This window comes from Rhizoctonia solani, chromosome 4, assembly GCF_016906535.1.
Source record: "Rhizoctonia solani chromosome 4, complete sequence".
Taxonomy (NCBI): Eukaryota; Fungi; Basidiomycota; class Agaricomycetes; order Cantharellales; family Ceratobasidiaceae; genus Rhizoctonia; species Rhizoctonia solani.
Window position 1 is genome coordinate 585177 of NC_057373.1, and position 17133 is coordinate 602309.

General features: G+C 49.8%; 2 protein-coding genes across 2 annotated transcripts; both read right to left on the bottom strand.

Moving 5' to 3' along the window:
• Positions 1–2114: 2114 nt before the first annotated feature.
• Positions 2115–5337, bottom strand: RhiXN_00162 (plasma membrane H+-transporting ATPase; the record flags this gene model as incomplete). Its single annotated transcript, XM_043319981.1, has 5 exons — positions 2115–4368; positions 4419–4831; positions 4890–5075; positions 5126–5148; positions 5202–5337. The coding sequence occupies 5 exons, from the start codon at positions 5335–5337 to the stop codon at positions 2115–2117; spliced, it is 3012 nt and encodes a 1003-aa protein (XP_043178993.1).
• A 5278-nt stretch (positions 5338–10615) lies between these two features.
• RhiXN_00163 (glycosyltransferase family 24 protein) lies at positions 10616–16864 on the bottom strand (the record flags this gene model as incomplete). Its single annotated transcript, XM_043319982.1, has 28 exons — positions 10616–10855; positions 10921–10979; positions 11036–11075; positions 11127–11161; positions 11224–11302; positions 11375–11396; positions 11448–11535; positions 11593–11848; positions 11905–11955; positions 12011–12055; positions 12107–12206; positions 12263–12820; positions 12872–12933; positions 12982–13047; positions 13103–13202; positions 13252–13392; positions 13449–13585; positions 13742–14005; positions 14052–14193; positions 14241–14386; positions 14440–14460; positions 14548–14820; positions 14874–15133; positions 15277–15488; positions 15549–15933; positions 15983–16028; positions 16080–16686; positions 16734–16864. The coding sequence occupies 28 exons, from the start codon at positions 16862–16864 to the stop codon at positions 10616–10618; spliced, it is 4566 nt and encodes a 1521-aa protein (XP_043178994.1).
• Between the last annotated feature and the right edge of the window lie 269 nt (positions 16865–17133).

Below are 17133 nucleotides of genomic sequence, written 5' to 3' on the forward strand. Positions count from 1 at the left end.
CAACCTACACGGGTCACCATAGGACCTAGTAGGGATTCCAAATTATTCCAACGACCGTCAAAAAGAAGCGCCGCACAAGGCAGTCATCATGACCACATGGGGAAAGATAATTGGTTCGGAGAAACACCAGTGTCATTAGTATTCCTCTTTCAGTTGGTAGCGACACACGTGTCCATATACACGGCAACCTGGAGCCTATGCACTCCCAAACCCAGTGTATTCCTCAGCAAGTTGACCAACTCGACAAAACAGAAACCATGTGCCATTGTGTCCATTCGGCTAGAAGCTTGAAAACACTATGAAAGATCACTAGTCATAGTGACCATCATAAACCCCGACGAATCGCCTTTTTTAAATCCACGAAACTCGACAGGAAGGTAGTAAGGAAGTATCCCAGGAGTAGGTAGCATTTCGGGCCTACTGAGACAGCCCTTCTTGGAAACGGAATAATTATTTGGTGATCGACCTTTCGTTGAGTGCCAAGACCCAAATACTCCAGCTTAATGTATGTAACCCATGGGTAACCAATTCCTGGTGGATATTGGCAATCGCGGGAGGACGTGTATGCAATCAAAGACACCCAGTGTTGGACTTTCTCTACCTGATGGCCACATGGAACCAAGGGAACCGTGATCCAAAGAAACGAACAAACGTCATTCGCGAGTTTGGTTTATCCACCATCAGACCGCTTGACCCATTCCGCTCTCCTTGTCGACTATGGGATTTTGACGCAAACGATATGGCTGGGGCCACAAGACTATGCACCACCAAAGCCTAAATGACTCCAGGCGTCGTCGCGCATGTTCGCGATTCTTCGCCCACAAGGCGGTATACTCGTAAGACCGCCAGCCAAGGGCCCGCTAGTAAACCCGCTTAGATCGGCCCTATCCACAACTCTCGCCCATTTCCTTCCCCGAGAGAAAACCTTCAAAATACCGTACCTGCAAAGTCTGCAATTCAAGATTATAAACGACCCTGAAAACCGTAAACTCACCAGACTCTTTACAACCTCGAAATTCCAACGAGATCCCTTCCGCTCCTCGATCTAGAGGGACGAAATTCGAACACAACACGCGCACGAAGTAGCCGCAGGCAGCCCCACCGCTCCGCTTCCCGATTAGATTTCCATTTCCCATGGCCAAGACGCTGCACTCGCCCCCCCCTCCTACCATTTCAACCCCCGGTGGTGCTTCCCGCTTTGAGCACCCAAAAATCACCGAAGAGAGCCTCGTTTCCTATCCGATTCCGACCAATTCCGGCCCTTCCAGCCTCTCTCTCCCGGCTCTGTTTTCCATTACTCAGCAAATGATGGTGACTGCCCGTCATAGCCGCCTGCCTCTCCACCAAATCGCATCCTTCCTTCCCCATGTGTACCACGATAACATATCCATGAGACGTCATGGCTCGCCTTGCAAAGGCACAAGGTCCGGGTTTGCTGGGGCTTATACGTTAGCGTTGTCTGTCCATGTCCAAAAAAAGAATTGCCGTGAGAGTCGAGATTCGTCCGGACCGTACTCGCAGGGTATTTTTGGAAAAACAAGGGTAGCGAGGCATAGCATAGCATGGCAAGGCGAGGCGCGTGTCGAATGTAGAACGGGGTGGAATAAAATAAGACCGTCGGTAACTCCCTTTTTGCCAAGTCGTATTTGTCGAGTACGGGTCTCATTTTCAGCGGTCGCGTAATTTGAAGATAAGGCATGTTTGTCTGTGAAATGCAAATTCAGTGACATGCAACGAGGGAAAGGAAAAGGCTGACCTTCTTGCATTGACCCCCCTCTCTTTCTGGGGAGAGGGAAACCCAGCAAAACAAGCAGCCAGAAGAAAAAAAACTTAAAATCACGCAAGAAATATTGATAACAGTCATGGAATTAACTAAAACGACAAATCGTTGCTAATGGCACGTATACAAAACATGAGGCATCAAAAAATAGGAGGAAATATCTCACAAAACGCAGAAACATTGTAGTCAGGCCGCAGGCAAGACAGATCTAAGAGTAACATCCGAACCCATTCCCATGTGCTACAGAGAGAAAATGACATCGCACAAGAAAGACTCCCAAATACCATCCGACCAGTCAGCCAGGACCAATCCGTCTCCGTCGTTTCGGCTTCATCTAGTGGGGGCGGCTCGGGTTGCGCGCCAATGTCGCACCAGTCTGGGCAGCCTGGATAGACGAGAAGCGTTGGAGCTCGCCCTGGGACATGCGGACGCGCTTGTCACCAAAGCCGGCGCGGCGGGCAGCACGCTTGAGGAAGCTGACACGGTTCGAGTAGAGCGACTCGTGGATCGAAGCAGCGCGCGAGGTGGTACGGGTAAGAGGGACCTCGCCACCGCTGGCACGAGCAGCCTCGTGAGCCTTGCGCTCGCGGCGGGCACGGAACCACCTGATGACGGTAGCCTTCATGGCGAACTTGATCCAGTCGAGAGGGAAGAACCAGACAATGTTCCAGACCCAGACGATACCGATCCAGCCACCAGAGACGGAGTGGATGTCAGTGAAGCCCCAGTCGGCGTAGGCGGCAATGATGGAAGAGACGAGCTGGGCAATGGCGAAGGCACCGAGCAGGGCAGTCGAAGGACGCTCCATGAAGAAGAAGCCGTGGGAACGGGTGACGAAGATGAGAGCTTGGGAGATCATGGCAACTTGGAGGTAGATGATCATGTGGAGCTGACGATCGTTGTGGTTCTTGCGGCCGGTAACACCATCACGCTCAGACTCGAGGGAAACACCGAACTTGTTCTCGAAGAAGTCGGTCTCGAGGATGACAATGACAAGGACGATGGTGGAGAGGGTGAGGTAGAGACCGTAGGCGACGGCGAAGGCGAAGATCTCGGCCAAGTCCCAAGCATCCGGAGTGTTCGAGGGCAAGACACGGTCAACGGAGAGAGTCATGATGGTACCGTCGTTGAGGAGCGCAATGATAAGAACCATGAACGGAGGGAAGTCGAACTGGTAGGCAAAGGCGAGGATGGCGAAGCAGACGACGATACGGATGGTGACAGCGCAGGCGTAGATGGCGTAGTTGCGCATACGTTGGAAGATCTGGCGAGAGCCGCGGATGGCGTGGACGATGGTAGACAGACCGGGCTCAGTCAAGACGATATCAGCGGCACCGCGAGCGGCATCAGTGGCACCCTCGACAGCAATACCGACGTTGGCACGGGACAGAGCGGGAGCATCGTTGGCACCGTCACCAGTCATGGCGCACAAGTGGCCGAGACCCTGGAGACGCTTGACAATTTCGTACTTGTGCTCGGGGAAGACACCAGCAAAGCCATCGGCATCCATGATCATCTCGTCGAGAGACATGTGCTTGCCGCCGGGTGGGGGACCGTCCTGGAGAACCTTGGCGGGGTACATGTGGTCACCGAGACCGAGACGACGACCGGTTTCCTTTGCAATAGCGAGCTGATCACCAGTAACCATCTTGACCTTGACACCGAGGGCAATAGCATCGTCAATGGTCTGCTTGGTATCGTCACGGGGAGGATCGAAGATGGCGAGGAGACCGATGAGCTCGAAGCCGTTGCCTTCACCCTCGTGGTTATCATGGTCGAGCTCTTCGTATGCGACAGCGAGAGCACGGAGACCACGGCTAGCGAATTCAGTAACGTCAGCCTCGAGCTGGTTCTCGACTTCGTCGGTCTTGTTGCGGGTGCAAAGCTCGATGATGATACCAGTCATACCCTTGGTGACACGCTTGAGGCGGCCAGAAGACTCCTCGCGGTAGGTGATCTCGGTACGCTTGTCAACAGGGTTGAATGGCTTGAAGTCGAGGAGCTTGATGCCGGCGCGAGCACGAGCGGGATCGTCAAGAGTGCCAACAACGCATTGATCGATAGCGTCCTGGTTCTCGGTACGAGAAGCATAGGCGGCCAGGAGAATGACATCCTGAGGAGCGAAGGGACCATAGGTCTTAACGAGTTCCTTGTCGATGGTGAGCTTGTTGGTGGTCAAAGTACCGGTCTTGTCAGAGCACAGGATGGTGACACCGGCCAATTCTTCAATGGCAGTGATACGAGTGACAATAGCCTTGTGCTTGGCGAGCTGTTGGGCACCGACAGCAAGAGTGACGGACAAGACAGTAGGCATGGCAATGGGGATACCACCGATCAAAAGCACGAGAATGTTATCGAGACCGCGACGGTAGGTGTAGTGGAAGCGAGGATAGAGGATAACAATTTCGAGGACGACGAAGAGACCGATGGAAACCAAGCAGAAAGATCCGATCTGAGCGAGAATCTTTTGCAAGTGACCGGTGGTATCGTCATCTTGACCGACGAGGGAAGCAGCACGACCGAAGAAAGTATTGGCACCGGTGGCAATAACGACACCCTCGGCTTCACCCTGTTTGCAAGTAGAACCACTGAGAGTGATGTCAATAATACGTAATGACTTAATTAAGATTGGACTCACGAGAAGCATTGGTCACCGGTCTTCTTACCAACGGGAAGAGACTCGCCGGTAAGAGCAGCCTGGTCGATCGAGACGTTGATGGCCTCAGTGAGACGGCAATCGGCGGGGACGACATCACCAATCTTGAAGGCAACCATATCACCGGGAACGAGATCGGCGGATTCGATTTCAGACCATTTGCCATCGCGGCGGACCTTTGCCTTGGGAGCGAGCGAGTCCATAAGCGCCTTGACGGCATTACCGGCACCACGCTCTTCGTAGAAACCAATGGCCGAGTTGATCAAAAGCAAGAGGACGATACCGACGAAATCAGGCCAATCGGGGGCGCGACCACCACCGTTGGACAGGGCAATAGCGACAAGCGCAGCACCCTCCATGACCCAGGAGAGAGGATTCCACATGAAGCCCAAGAACTGAAAACGCCATAAAATATCAAATTGTATTCATTTGAACGCGGGGGAAAATGCTTACCTGAAGGAAGGGGTTTTGTTCCTTGGATTCCAGCTTGTTAGGACCGAAGAGTTCGATACGACGCTTGGATTCAGACTCGGAAAGACCCTCCTCAGTGCATTGGAGGAGGGTGAAGACATCGTCGAGAACCACGGTTTCGAGATCGACCTTGTCCTTGTCGTACAGATCTTCGGCTTTGAGCTCGATCTAGGGTATTGGTCAGTAAGGGCTGAAATGAGATACTCATATGCTAGTACCTGAGCCATGTCGACCTTTGCGTCTGAAAAAGGATGTGAGCGGGTGTTGTATGTGCATGTAAAGAGTGCAACTTACGAGTGGCTTTTTCTTCATCGTGGCCAAAGTCCTTGTACTCGCGCTTTTTCTTTTCTTCGGTTGGAGTACCGCCAGCACCAGTAGTGGGGGCGGCCGCTGGGGGCCCAGCCTCCTTTTCGACAATCGGCTCAGACATATTGCGCAAAAACGCTACGCTCGTAGGCCTTTGTGATTGCTTGCTGACAGAACAGGTGAAGAGCTGGGATGTGGTGGGGGGAGAGGGAGATGGTCTTTCCGTCCTCCAACACACGCCTTAAGTATACCCCCCCTCATGCGACAATCTCCAATTGGACCCTGGCGGATGCAGATCGTTTCCGGCCAACCCCCTGTTTTGGGTCCCGAAAAATTCAGATCAGCCGTGCAGGCAATAATCCTTCGAATCCGCATTCTAGCAACCGCGAATCAGTAACTTACTCTCTCGGCGCAATACTCGATACGGCTCTCTCCCAGGCTGTCCGGACCACGTCTTCTGTCTCTGCTGCCACCCCGTGCGAATCTAACTAAAGTTATTTTCAGACGTTTTCCCTGGCCGCCCCCCTCGGCGCTTACACGGCAGTCGGCGCTGCGTCAAACCAATTACTACGCGATGTCATTCCATCCCTCCGCAATGCATGTATCTCCCAAGGGGCCAACACAAACCCCGCCCCGCTTCCTCATAGGGGGGTTCCGGTCGCTAATCTTTTGGTGTTGCTTGGCGCCCTCGCCAAGGCCTGGCTGTATGCTTTCGAAGCTTTTGTTGTTCTGGGCATATCTCTCTATCGGGTTGTCTCTACTTGTTGATCGACGTACCTCGATTGTGACTCTCCGACTGGACCAGCGCCCTGCGGATCCCCTCGGGAGCACCCCACGTGGCTGCTTCCTTCATCCGATGAAACGATACACCCAAACTGTACGTACATTCGTCGTATGTCTTTGCACAGTAATACGGCCGTTTTGCTCTACTCAAGCCTTTCTCCGCCGCCACCCCTGCGGATTTCCTCTGTGGAGCCCAAACCCTCCCCGCACCACCGGCTGATGGCCGTTCAACGAGAACCTTGCTCTCTAACCGTTTCTGTATGCGTCTCAGCGTCGACATCCATTGTGACGTCACCCGAGCTCCCCCCTCACTTAAGATATGTTTATTATGCACTCAATGGTCTGCCTCTCGTAGCATGTTATTTTTACTCCGTCCCACGTCCCGTGCAGAACGGATAACGCAATAGTCTTTCTGTATCACATTGACAGCTTGGCCGCATTTGGAGGTGACGGACTGAACTGTGGGAAAACCCTAATTTGGCCATCTACATGTGTACATACACGCTTGCTGTACATAACGCCGAGGTTGTACAAGTTATGTTTATCTAACGCCAAGCCAGGCTCACCAGTCGTGTTGTCTGTCAGGTTGTTTGAACATGCCCACTCGCTCATGCCTCGCCTGCCTCCGGCAACCTTCCCTGGGTCGCTTATCGTACTCGCCGACCATCGCCGATTTGCCATCATTCCATGCTTCCTTGCTCTAGCCGTTCGCGTTCCTGGGTCACCAGCAAATCCTGCTATTTCTACGTCATCTACCCGTTCAATCATAACCAGGAATAAATAGCCAGTCACTATGTTGGGATTTTGTCTGCTATTATCTCATCAGATCCCAATGTTTCAGCGTATTCCCGTTTGTTGTTCCCGTTACTATTTACGCCTCGCCTCGTTTTTTTTCTTTCTTATATGCTAAATCACGACTTCCCTTTTGCAATATATCATGTTTTTTCTGCCGCACAGCCCCACTTGACCCCCAAACATGAGCGCCTCGCCCAACTCCATATTTATCCCTGCGCACCATCAATCACACATCAGACCGGACATAGGGCCAACGGTCATTTAGGGCCGGCTATACTTACGGCTTTATACGCCCGATTTCATCAGCCGCACCCCAACCGGGCATTGCAAACAGAAAGGCAGAAAATTCGATGACCCAGCCGAACGTTAACGTTTGGCGCTCCGGCTCCCGAACCCGCAGGTCGTTTACTGCCAGTTTACAGGTCATCGTCGCAGTTCTGCCCGATACTGGATTTAGATCGGGACCCTCGGTCCGCGAACCATTCCACATGTACACGCATTTCGGCTTTCGTGGATTTCGTTATCCGGATAAGATGGAATCAGTCCCTTCCCGGACATAGCGTCCGACTAGACCAGGCACCCCTTCCTCCTCCCTCCCTCCCCCTCAGTTGGCAGTGCGGAAAATGCTATCAGTATTTTCCTTTGCGGACTTCAGATAAGACTATTCAGTTGCCCTTGGTCCAGTCAAGGGGGGCGTAGATCGATTTGCTGTTTGTATGCACGGCGCTCTTCACGTGTTCCTAAATATAACCCAGCCGGGCTGACAATATCAACATACCGGCTTTCCCCACATCCGCGTGGACAAAGAATATTCGGATCAGCCAGGGATGCAGAATAAATATTGGGATTTTGCGCGGATTCGTTACTGGAAATATGACGCGTGCGGGGGGTTGAGCAAGGGACGAGGGGGGGGGGCCTGGATACCTGGATGGCGTGAGGTGTTTGTTTATTATTTGCGCGCGCCCCGCGCGTCTTGGGGAATAATCCATACAAGCGCATACGTGCACCAAGTTTCTCCGAAACCTCCGTATACCCTAGTCGTTCGCTTGCACGTATGTATGCAAAAGCTTTCTCACCTTGGCAGCAAGCCGCTCGTATAACGCCATACGCGGAGCCCGTAATTCCATCCAATTGGAACGAATCGGATTTGCAGATCGTCTCGGCCTAAATAGATTGTCTAAGCGTGGGGACATGATGCACACAGCTATCGGAACAATTCGGTGCTCACGCGCGCTGGGCATGAGAGCTGCATAAAAACAGCGGCGTGTACATTAGTTTTTCCTCTTCCCTTCCCTCCGATTCGCTTGTTGCAGTGTTGATAGCGAGATACAATGTAACGAATTGGAATCAGATTTGAATTGCAATTAGTCGCGTCCTGCCGTGTAACTTTGTATGCGCCCAAACTCATTAAGGATTAGTTTAATGTATATAGAGTATAGTTTAATCATGTACTGCGCGAACCTGTTCAAAGAACTTCTTGGTTGTGGTGCGCCCGTGCCTCGTAGCCTGAAAGCAACTCATCCTAAATTTTACTCTATTCACACAAGACAACTCAAGCCGTTCCGAATGGCTTGGCTACACAACGACCGGATCAGATGCAACGGTTCTAAGCTCCAGAAGAAAATACTTGCGTAGAACACGAGGAAGGGTGTGTACGTGCGCAGTCATTGGTCGTGGTGGCTTCGATCAACAAATAATTTGTTTTTATCGGCTGTTTTGGGGGAGTGATCTGCAAGTACCCGAGCCGGATTGGGCTATACATAGATGTCATGGCCAATCTATGGCTCTCTGCACGGCTATTCAATCACGCATGTAACCGCGCCACTGCATGAGATAGAAAGGCTCGGTCGTCAAGCTTAGGTATAACCCAAACCTTTTCAAGTCAAGTTTAAAGCCGGAGAGTCACGTGACTCTATGCACGTTTCTCGGTTTGTTCAGTTGACACGAATGCCTTATCAGGGATTTACTCATGTCTATTGAGGCACTGACGTGTCAGGTGTTTGGTTATTCTGGGCAGCTGTCACCCAAGAGTTCCTGCACAAATTTATTTACTTGGCACGACAGAATTCTCCAAGAAGCACCACAGCCCTGTTCTTATGCTGGAAGAGATGCGAATCAGCTTCAAGATACGCCTGGCGCTTGGATTAAACCCGACCAATCCCGCTTTCCCATCTCGCTTGATATATTAGAACACATGAATCCATGCCGTTGCGCCAGTCAAAGAGCAAGTCCTGAGTCACGCAGAGGCGCTTATCAAACTCAGGGACTATGATAGCTGTGCGAATTCGGCTTGTGTTGACGGCGGGAAGTGTTCTTCGACGTCTATAATAGTCACGATTGATCGACTCGGGGACTCTTTTCTCACTCCAGTGATGACATTCACGTATAAGATTCGACCTTCGGGATGATCTATAACGTGAAAGGTGTTCTTTTCTATGCAAGTGCCATCGGGTAAGTATTTTCGTCCATTCTTACTCAGTGCCTGTATGCGTATACCCACGCTCATCGCCTCATATCACAGCAAAGACCGGGACTTGACCTTGAGCTCTCTCCGTGGTTCTCAACCTCGTCCAAGAGTGGATAGCACGTTCAGGGCCAAGACTATTTCTTACCGCTCGCCACCGCCTTCAGATTCAAGTGAGCAGCATGGCTGCCACCCAACCAGTCTTTTCTATTAGGTGACATCATGCGGATGAATGGTGGGTGTAAATCAGGTATGATGTCCGAAGCGACATTGGCTAGTTAGTTTTCATCAAAACTCCGAAAAACGTTGATTATCTTACATCTCAATTTTGGTGGGTTTGACTTGGATTGCCGGAATTTTTGACCAAGCGCCAGGACCATGTCTCAACACAATATAAAACCACATTATCGACAGAAAGCTCACCTTCATGGATTGATGATTACAGTGACGACCCACAAATCTTTGTACCGACGTCATTCAATCAGGAGATCTGGAAGTCCTTCCTTGCCCGGATATGCATGCAGTTGGAAGGGTAGTGGAACTCGATGATACAAGAGTTTTCTCGGAAGGCAAGCCCGATAAGATTTTCGTGGAGTTGCGCGCTCTGATAGCGCAGTTGATAGAACACCGGCGCCCACGTAGGGATGCTCACTGACCTCAAAGGCAAGTGTGATGTCAGGTTGTTGGTGGGTCCCAAGGTCATGTGTAAAGTGTGATTCTGATGAATGCTAACTTGGGTATGTGGCGAGCCGCAGCTTATACGGAACCAAATAGTATAGTCCAATGTAGAACTGGGTCTGCTAGTAGGTTCCATGGGTAGGGGTATGATCAACGTGCACAAGTCCACCACTGTGTATTTTTGGAGCATACCCAGGGATGCATGCGCGCAGAACACATCTTCTCAGGAGTCATTACTGACCTTTATTGACATAGTAGTGGTGCCCAACAGGTTTACAGGGACCAAGTGATGCAGTAGTTCAGGGATAGGGAGACTGGCTCCAGAGGACACTAGTCCCCTCGAACCCCTGGTATGTCCCCTATTGCATTCGAGTGCTGGTATGACTCCGACCTGATGTTTGAGATCGAATTTCTAACAGTCTTCCTCAGGCATATGAACGTGACCATATTTGGGAACCTGTGGCATGTCTTATAGGTACTGACCCAGCCGATTCAGTAAAACTAGGATGTGAAACTGTGAGGGTCGACTATTTCAATCTAAAGGTTACGCAGGAATTAAGACGCTTGGCCAAGAAATCCATTATAGTACGTTGCTATAATTCAAACTAATATTATTCGTTAAAGCAGACAAGGGACAAATCATGCGGAAGGTGGTTATGATATGTAGGTTTCTAGGAAAGAACTAAAGTTCTTCGTGTTCTCGATGAGACTCTGCCTCCTCGTTCTGAGTGGGAACCGGAGACTCTTCAGTCGTGCTTGTAGTGACCTTTTTGCCAACGCTAGCTAACGCGTCAACCGACCCAGAAATTGCCCGAGATCGTATTTTGCCGGAATCGACAAGACTGCGTGCGAACTCGGCAATCTCATTGTCATAAGAGGTCCACTCGGGGATTTGCCGTGCTCTCGCCAACTTCGGTTCTTTCTGTAGAGCATGACGAGATGAAATGAGTGAGGTAAATTAAAAGCATTATAAGATAAGTTCCGTACTGTAAGCGGGTTCTGACACAAGTCTATGGTTTTGGCGCGATCAAACCTTGCGCTGTCGCCTATAGTCAGGGGTAGCATAAGTAACGATTGGAGATTGGAGTCCGAAATCACTTACACCAAGTTTCGCACCACAACCAGTCCTTGTCAAGCGAGAACTAGTCAAGGAGATGAGATGTACGCTCATACCAGCAAATGAGTCAACTTACTATAGGAACTTGATCTTGCATGTTGTTTGGCAAATCTAAGCGAATAAATATGGTTATCACCCGATGTCGCAGTAAATTAGATAAATAAAGAGCTTACCTTGGTCGAGGTTGGCAAGCGAATTAGGGTCCGCAGACAAGGCTTGGTATTGGCCACGTAGTCTGTCACCGGCAGCCATCTGAGATGCGTTCGGGTGAGATATCGTGGGCGTGCCAAGAAAGAAGCATTGCGTTTACCTTCTGAACTGAACCAAATCCACGACATACAAAGCACTGCGAAACATCAGTTAGTCTGAGAGGCGAGGATAAATTGTATGCGCATACCTGATGTGATAAGGTTTGCCACGAAGGGCGTCTTTCCAGTAACCTTGCTTCCAGAACCGGAAGCCTTCCATAGCCTCGTTATCGTCACCTACAAGGAATAACAAGGTGGTCAGCCAGCGAACTGTATATGATTCAAATAGCTTACCCATGGGCGTATACCCATATGGTGCGCCTTGTAGGTCTAGGTCAACAAGTTCTTTCAAATCGGTGCGCACAATTTGGTCGGCATCTACAAATATGACCTTCTTCAAGTCCATTGGGAAAAGGACGTCCAGAAACAAGATTTTGTAGGCCCAGATAACCCTTTGCTTTTCTTTTTGGGCACGTAACCAAGATGGCCATTTGTAAGTGACCAACTCATATTGGAATCCATATTTCTCGGCTAAATGCGGGATAAATTCCTGTGTGCATTTGCCTGCTAAGTAACCATCAGGTCAGCGGGACCAATTGAACTCACGAGGAAGGACGGAGACAAGAAATTCTCAATGAGCCACAATTTGACGGTTGACTAATCAAAGTTGGGTGAGTGTGATGATTACGATTCTCAGTTGACCACAATTGACCTTTGTATTCCTCATGACACTCAAAATCATAATGGAAACGAATCGCTAAAATCCCGTCAGTTTACCAATATAGACCCAGAAAAACTAGACAGGAACCTCATAGAGAAGACCTGACGCGACTGTGAATATATTGATATCTGCTTGTTTTGACTCTGAAACGACATCGGTAGGTTTGGATCCCCACAATGAGCTTACGCTAGGTTATTTTAGCTAAATTGCCTGTTATAGAATCAAGTAAAAGCAATTTCTTACCGGCTCCAAATGCTTTCCTCCTTTTCAGGTTCAGCAAGCACATCCGCTGATTCCATACTAGGCTTGCGGTTCAATCTCGGGTATATTGTATGCCCCTCGAAACTCGTCAAGGTAATTTCCGTGCCAGTGACATTGACGTGGCCACTGTTCCATCCTTCATTGCCAGCGCTCTCGATGGTATAGACGTCACGCCCACGCCCGGGCCGAATCTCAAGCCGGAATGCGCCTGGGCCAGTGCGGAACTGGAAGTAGCCAAGATTTGCAACAACTTGGGTATCTGCGGTGGGGTTTCCGTCCAAAGACGTGAGTTGCAACTGGACACCGCGAGGAGGGGCATTATTTTCTTCACGCGCGTGGCCTTCAATCACAAGGTGATCCAAGTGGAAAATAGCCTCGACACCGGCTTTGGGATCGGAAAGTGATGCCAAATGAATATTATCCAAGTCAGCCTCAGAAATGTATGGTCGAACCAGCCAAGCGGGATTAACATCCATGGCAAGTGTATAAATAGGCTCGACCGGAAGACCATGGAATTCAACCAGATTGCGCATCTCGAACCTAGCGTGTTTCAGTAAGCAAAACAGATAAAGGGATCTATAAATAGCTTACCCATCCTGATCGAAAGTAAGCCGAGGCTGAATATTGTATCGGTAGAATCGCTTCAAAGGTATCTAAGCAGGAATGAGCAAAGTCATATGGTTAAAGGCCAATGTCTCTACCTCTGTGAGTGCAGCCGCGGGGTTCAAGCGAACATGAATATGCGTTTGAGGGACGGTTGCGAGCCACTGAAGACATACTGGTTAATCACCAAGCCAGTTACAGCCCAACCGTGGTACTCACTTCGACAATACTAGACCACTTTTGGGCAGGTTCACTGAGTGGGTCTAGAAGGAGTCCTACGTGGAAGAGGGCAGTCGAATTATCACCGATTTCAAAAGTACTGGAGCTTATATTAGTAGCTGTGATATTAAAACAAGATTGGTACCTACCAGTCCTTTCCAATGAGTTCATTATAGGGCCTTTGCCTTGCTAAGGATTTTGACTGGAACAAGCCTTCTTCGCCAGGGTCTGGTACCGATACAGAGCTAATTATCGACGAGACTCGGGCAATAAGATCGGCATAGGCAGGTCTACATGAAATATAATCAGAGCAGCTCATGGTGGTATTAAGTAATAAGATATTTACCGGTCAAGCTCCGTAAGATCCTCGCGCACAGCATTAAGCGCAGTCACGACAGGAGTAACACGCTTCGCAGCCTCGTAATTGGCCAGTGATCCAAAGTCTTCAGCGACAAAGTCGGAACCGGCCAACGGGCCGATGACCTAATTGGTTCTTGAGAAATTTCGATACAATTCAGTACTAAAATAGCTACTCACCCGACCATTATAACAAGTGCGCGTTCACCGTTTTTCAGCCCAATGGCCTTGGCTAATGCGTTACCCGCAGCATTGGTGCGTTAAGTTCTTCATAGTCCACACCTTCGTTGGTAATTCCCGTGAGCCGATTGTTGAGGTTGAGCAAGACCGGATTATCTGCACGTTCAGTTCTGCCGCGTTCACGACCAGCTGTTTCGCTTCCTCAAGGATTTGAGCAAGCTCGGATGGAGGGAATTCAGCATAGTTTCCGGTAGCTGCGAGTCGGGCAAGCATAGGAGAGACTAGTGGCTGTTGTGTAGACGGAAGATCGGATGGGTTGACGGTCGGTGTGTGGATAAAGCCGAGTCGGTACTTGGCATCGTCAGACTGAAACAGGAGTTATGACGCATTATCACGGGGAAAGGTTACTTACCATGCCACGCAACCCCTCAATGGCCAAATTTAAAGTCTCTTCATTATCCATATCACCAACCACCGATATCGTCAAAGGAACGGGATGCCCTCCCGCTTGATGAGGTTGTAAGACTGGGCCAAGTTTGATAGAACAAATGATACTTACCAGGGTACACAAATGAATCTTTCAACAACTTGTAGCGCCAACCGAATGAACAGGTTATCCAACGCATATACCCTCAGGTTGCCCGACGGATAAATAAATTTGTTCCGGCGTTTAGCGGTCGTAGGGAGATCGTACATAAAGACAGATACGTCAGTCTCAGGGGCATCGACCAAAGTACCAGCGTAGAGCTATTCAAACTGAGTAAACCAGGCTACGCTGTATTCGACTAATGTACACATACCTGCTCCTGGAAGAAGTTGACCTGGGTACCCATTCCGTTTGCAAGTGCCGTAAAAAGTTCTACATAGAAAGATTAGCACAGGTCGGGCAGCACATGAGCCCGACTCACGTCATCGTAAGCAAAGTGCTTGCCGTTGATGAATACATGCCCCTTTCCTGAGCCATCTTGTGCGCCGAGGCGGAGCCTCTTGGCGTAGGCGGCTGCGGGTTGGAGCTCCTCGTCAGGGACAAACTGGTGTCCGACCACTTGGATCTGTAATGGGTCGGCCGAGAAGCTAGAGAACTCGGGCACGTTTCCTGATTGAGGGGGCATCTGAGTAGTATACTGTACGTATGCTGTTTCGAGGAGTTTCAAGTCAACAGTGTCCGAGGGGGTAATTGCCTATCCGGCGATGTTTAATAAAAGACCACCCGGAAATTGGGATATCAACTCACCACTGAGAAATACTGTGCAGTCTTCTCAAAGCCGTATTCGTCCATCATCCACTTCATCAGTCGAGCGATTTGACGAGACTCCGCAGTTTCAATAAGCGGGACATAGCCAAAACGGAAAGGGAGCATTCGCGAGATGAGGTTATTTGCGAGCTGGACGACAAAGGATATGCTACTTGTGCGAGAAAGATCTAGTGCGGCTATCACATTAAAGCAGTTTCGTCTGAGGTCGGGAATTGTCCAGGGTACATTGGGCGGAAGAGCTATAACATCCAATCAAAAAAAAAAATAAAAAAGAGCCATGCTTCAATGAAGCTACGTACCACGGTTAAGCTAGATGGCCATCGAGTATACCTAAAGGCATTTTAATACCACCAAAAAACGACATATCACCATCACACTATACCTCTTGTCCTTCTCGATATCATTGAGCCATATGATAGCGCCTCCGCCTTCTTCACGTCACTAGCGTCGAATACACCGTCCGTAGGTCCTGATGCTACGGATGCCTTTCCGATTTCAGGATTTGTCAATACATGAATAGCCTGTTCCGAAGTGAGGTTGGCATTCATAAGTGAATTGACAGTCTGATGCTCGCGACGAAGTAAGCGAAGCAGGCTACAAATAAATGCGCAGATTAGAGAAGAATTGGGCAGCCATAATGAGGTATATGCGCACCTAAAGGGGTTTATATCTGCCTCTGGTAGGGCAACTCCGTTCAGCCAAAACATGTTTCCAGCACCCGATACCATGTGCATGTTAGCCTGAACCTCTGCTTCGACGCTTTCGTGTTTGGCTTTGAGATCCTCTGTTCGGGCAGGATCCCAGCGACGGGCAACTGATACAACATGCTTCGGGAAATTCTGAGAGAGATGCGAAAGAGCCTTCAGAGGGTCTTCAGACGACATGACCAGGTGTGTTGCGCGTAGTGGGAGGGACGAGATTTCGTGCTCGGTGAGTGGGGCTGTCAAGTCGAGGTCTTCGTGGGGGTGTTCGGAAAGTAAAGAAGACACGTAATCTTCCCATACAATACTCTCGTTCGTCGTAGAGTCGCTATCCTCATCTTTGGGAGAAGTTAGAGGTTGATTTTCACCAGTATGGGGAGTACCTACCTTTTCCACGAGGCCCACGATCATCAAGCGCAAGATAGTCCATTTTCTATCAGGACGTCGTCAATGATTGAATAGGAATAGGAGCTGAAAGACTAACCTTCAAATCAAGAGCCACGCCGTATCCAGATAATATATTCCGAGACTGTTCACCAGTGATGAGGGTGTCTTTGGGAGGCGAATACCTCAAGATGTAACAAAACCCGGGTGTTTCGGATTTCGAGCGCAAGTACGAGTACAAGTCATAGAAATTTGGGGAGCTCAGCGATGCGTAGAAAATTGCATGAGACGTGCATCCTCCACTTGTAGACTCCTGGACATGATCGAATGGGAATATCTGAGTATGGCCGCCGTTGGATGCTCCAGCAAGAAGGGCGTCGGCCTCTTCGGAAGTGCAAGCCTGCTTTCCTGACCACTCGATCCAGCTTTGACATTCTGGAGCCTTGGAAGGATCCCCAAACAGTTGGTAGAACGCTTGTATTTTGGGTGTAGCCGAATGCAGTGCCATATTTTTCTCAAAGGCTGAAAGTGCATTGGGTTCTGTCAAGAATCCACGAGTTATAAGGTGAGCCAGAGCAGTGCTGTATACGTATTTTGGCTTGTGGACCGGTTCGGTGATTGGACCAAGAAGTCCATCCGAGGAACGGTCGATAAGAGCATCCAAAATCTCAAAGTAGCGTCCAGGATGCTCTGCGGCAGTAGTTTCACTATACTCTTGTTAGTGATGAGAAAATATAGATGGAAGTGTACTAACAGTATTTCAAGGAGGATAGGAGGGGCAGCCCATGAAGTAGTGAGAGATACTTTTACAGGCGGTGAAAAGGCGGTTTGTGCCGCGACCAGCGAGGCAGCACCCAAGGTGCCCAAGGCCGACAACGACCTCATTGTGACTTGAAATAATTTCAGAGACTTTCAATTACGCAATTAATTCAATTTACCTTGATCAATTCAACCCTATGAATAGTCTACGGCTCGAGAAAGAATAACCTTCGGTCTGCAAGTCGCGTTGACGTGGTCAAAGTGTCAGAGAGCCCGGCGCTTGTCTCGATCTCCACACTTTTCGGATGAATTTCCAAATACGATTACTTGATCTCGATCACTTCTCATTTGGCTGCCATCGCCATCTACAAACTGCTTGAAAACAGGGAGAGGGT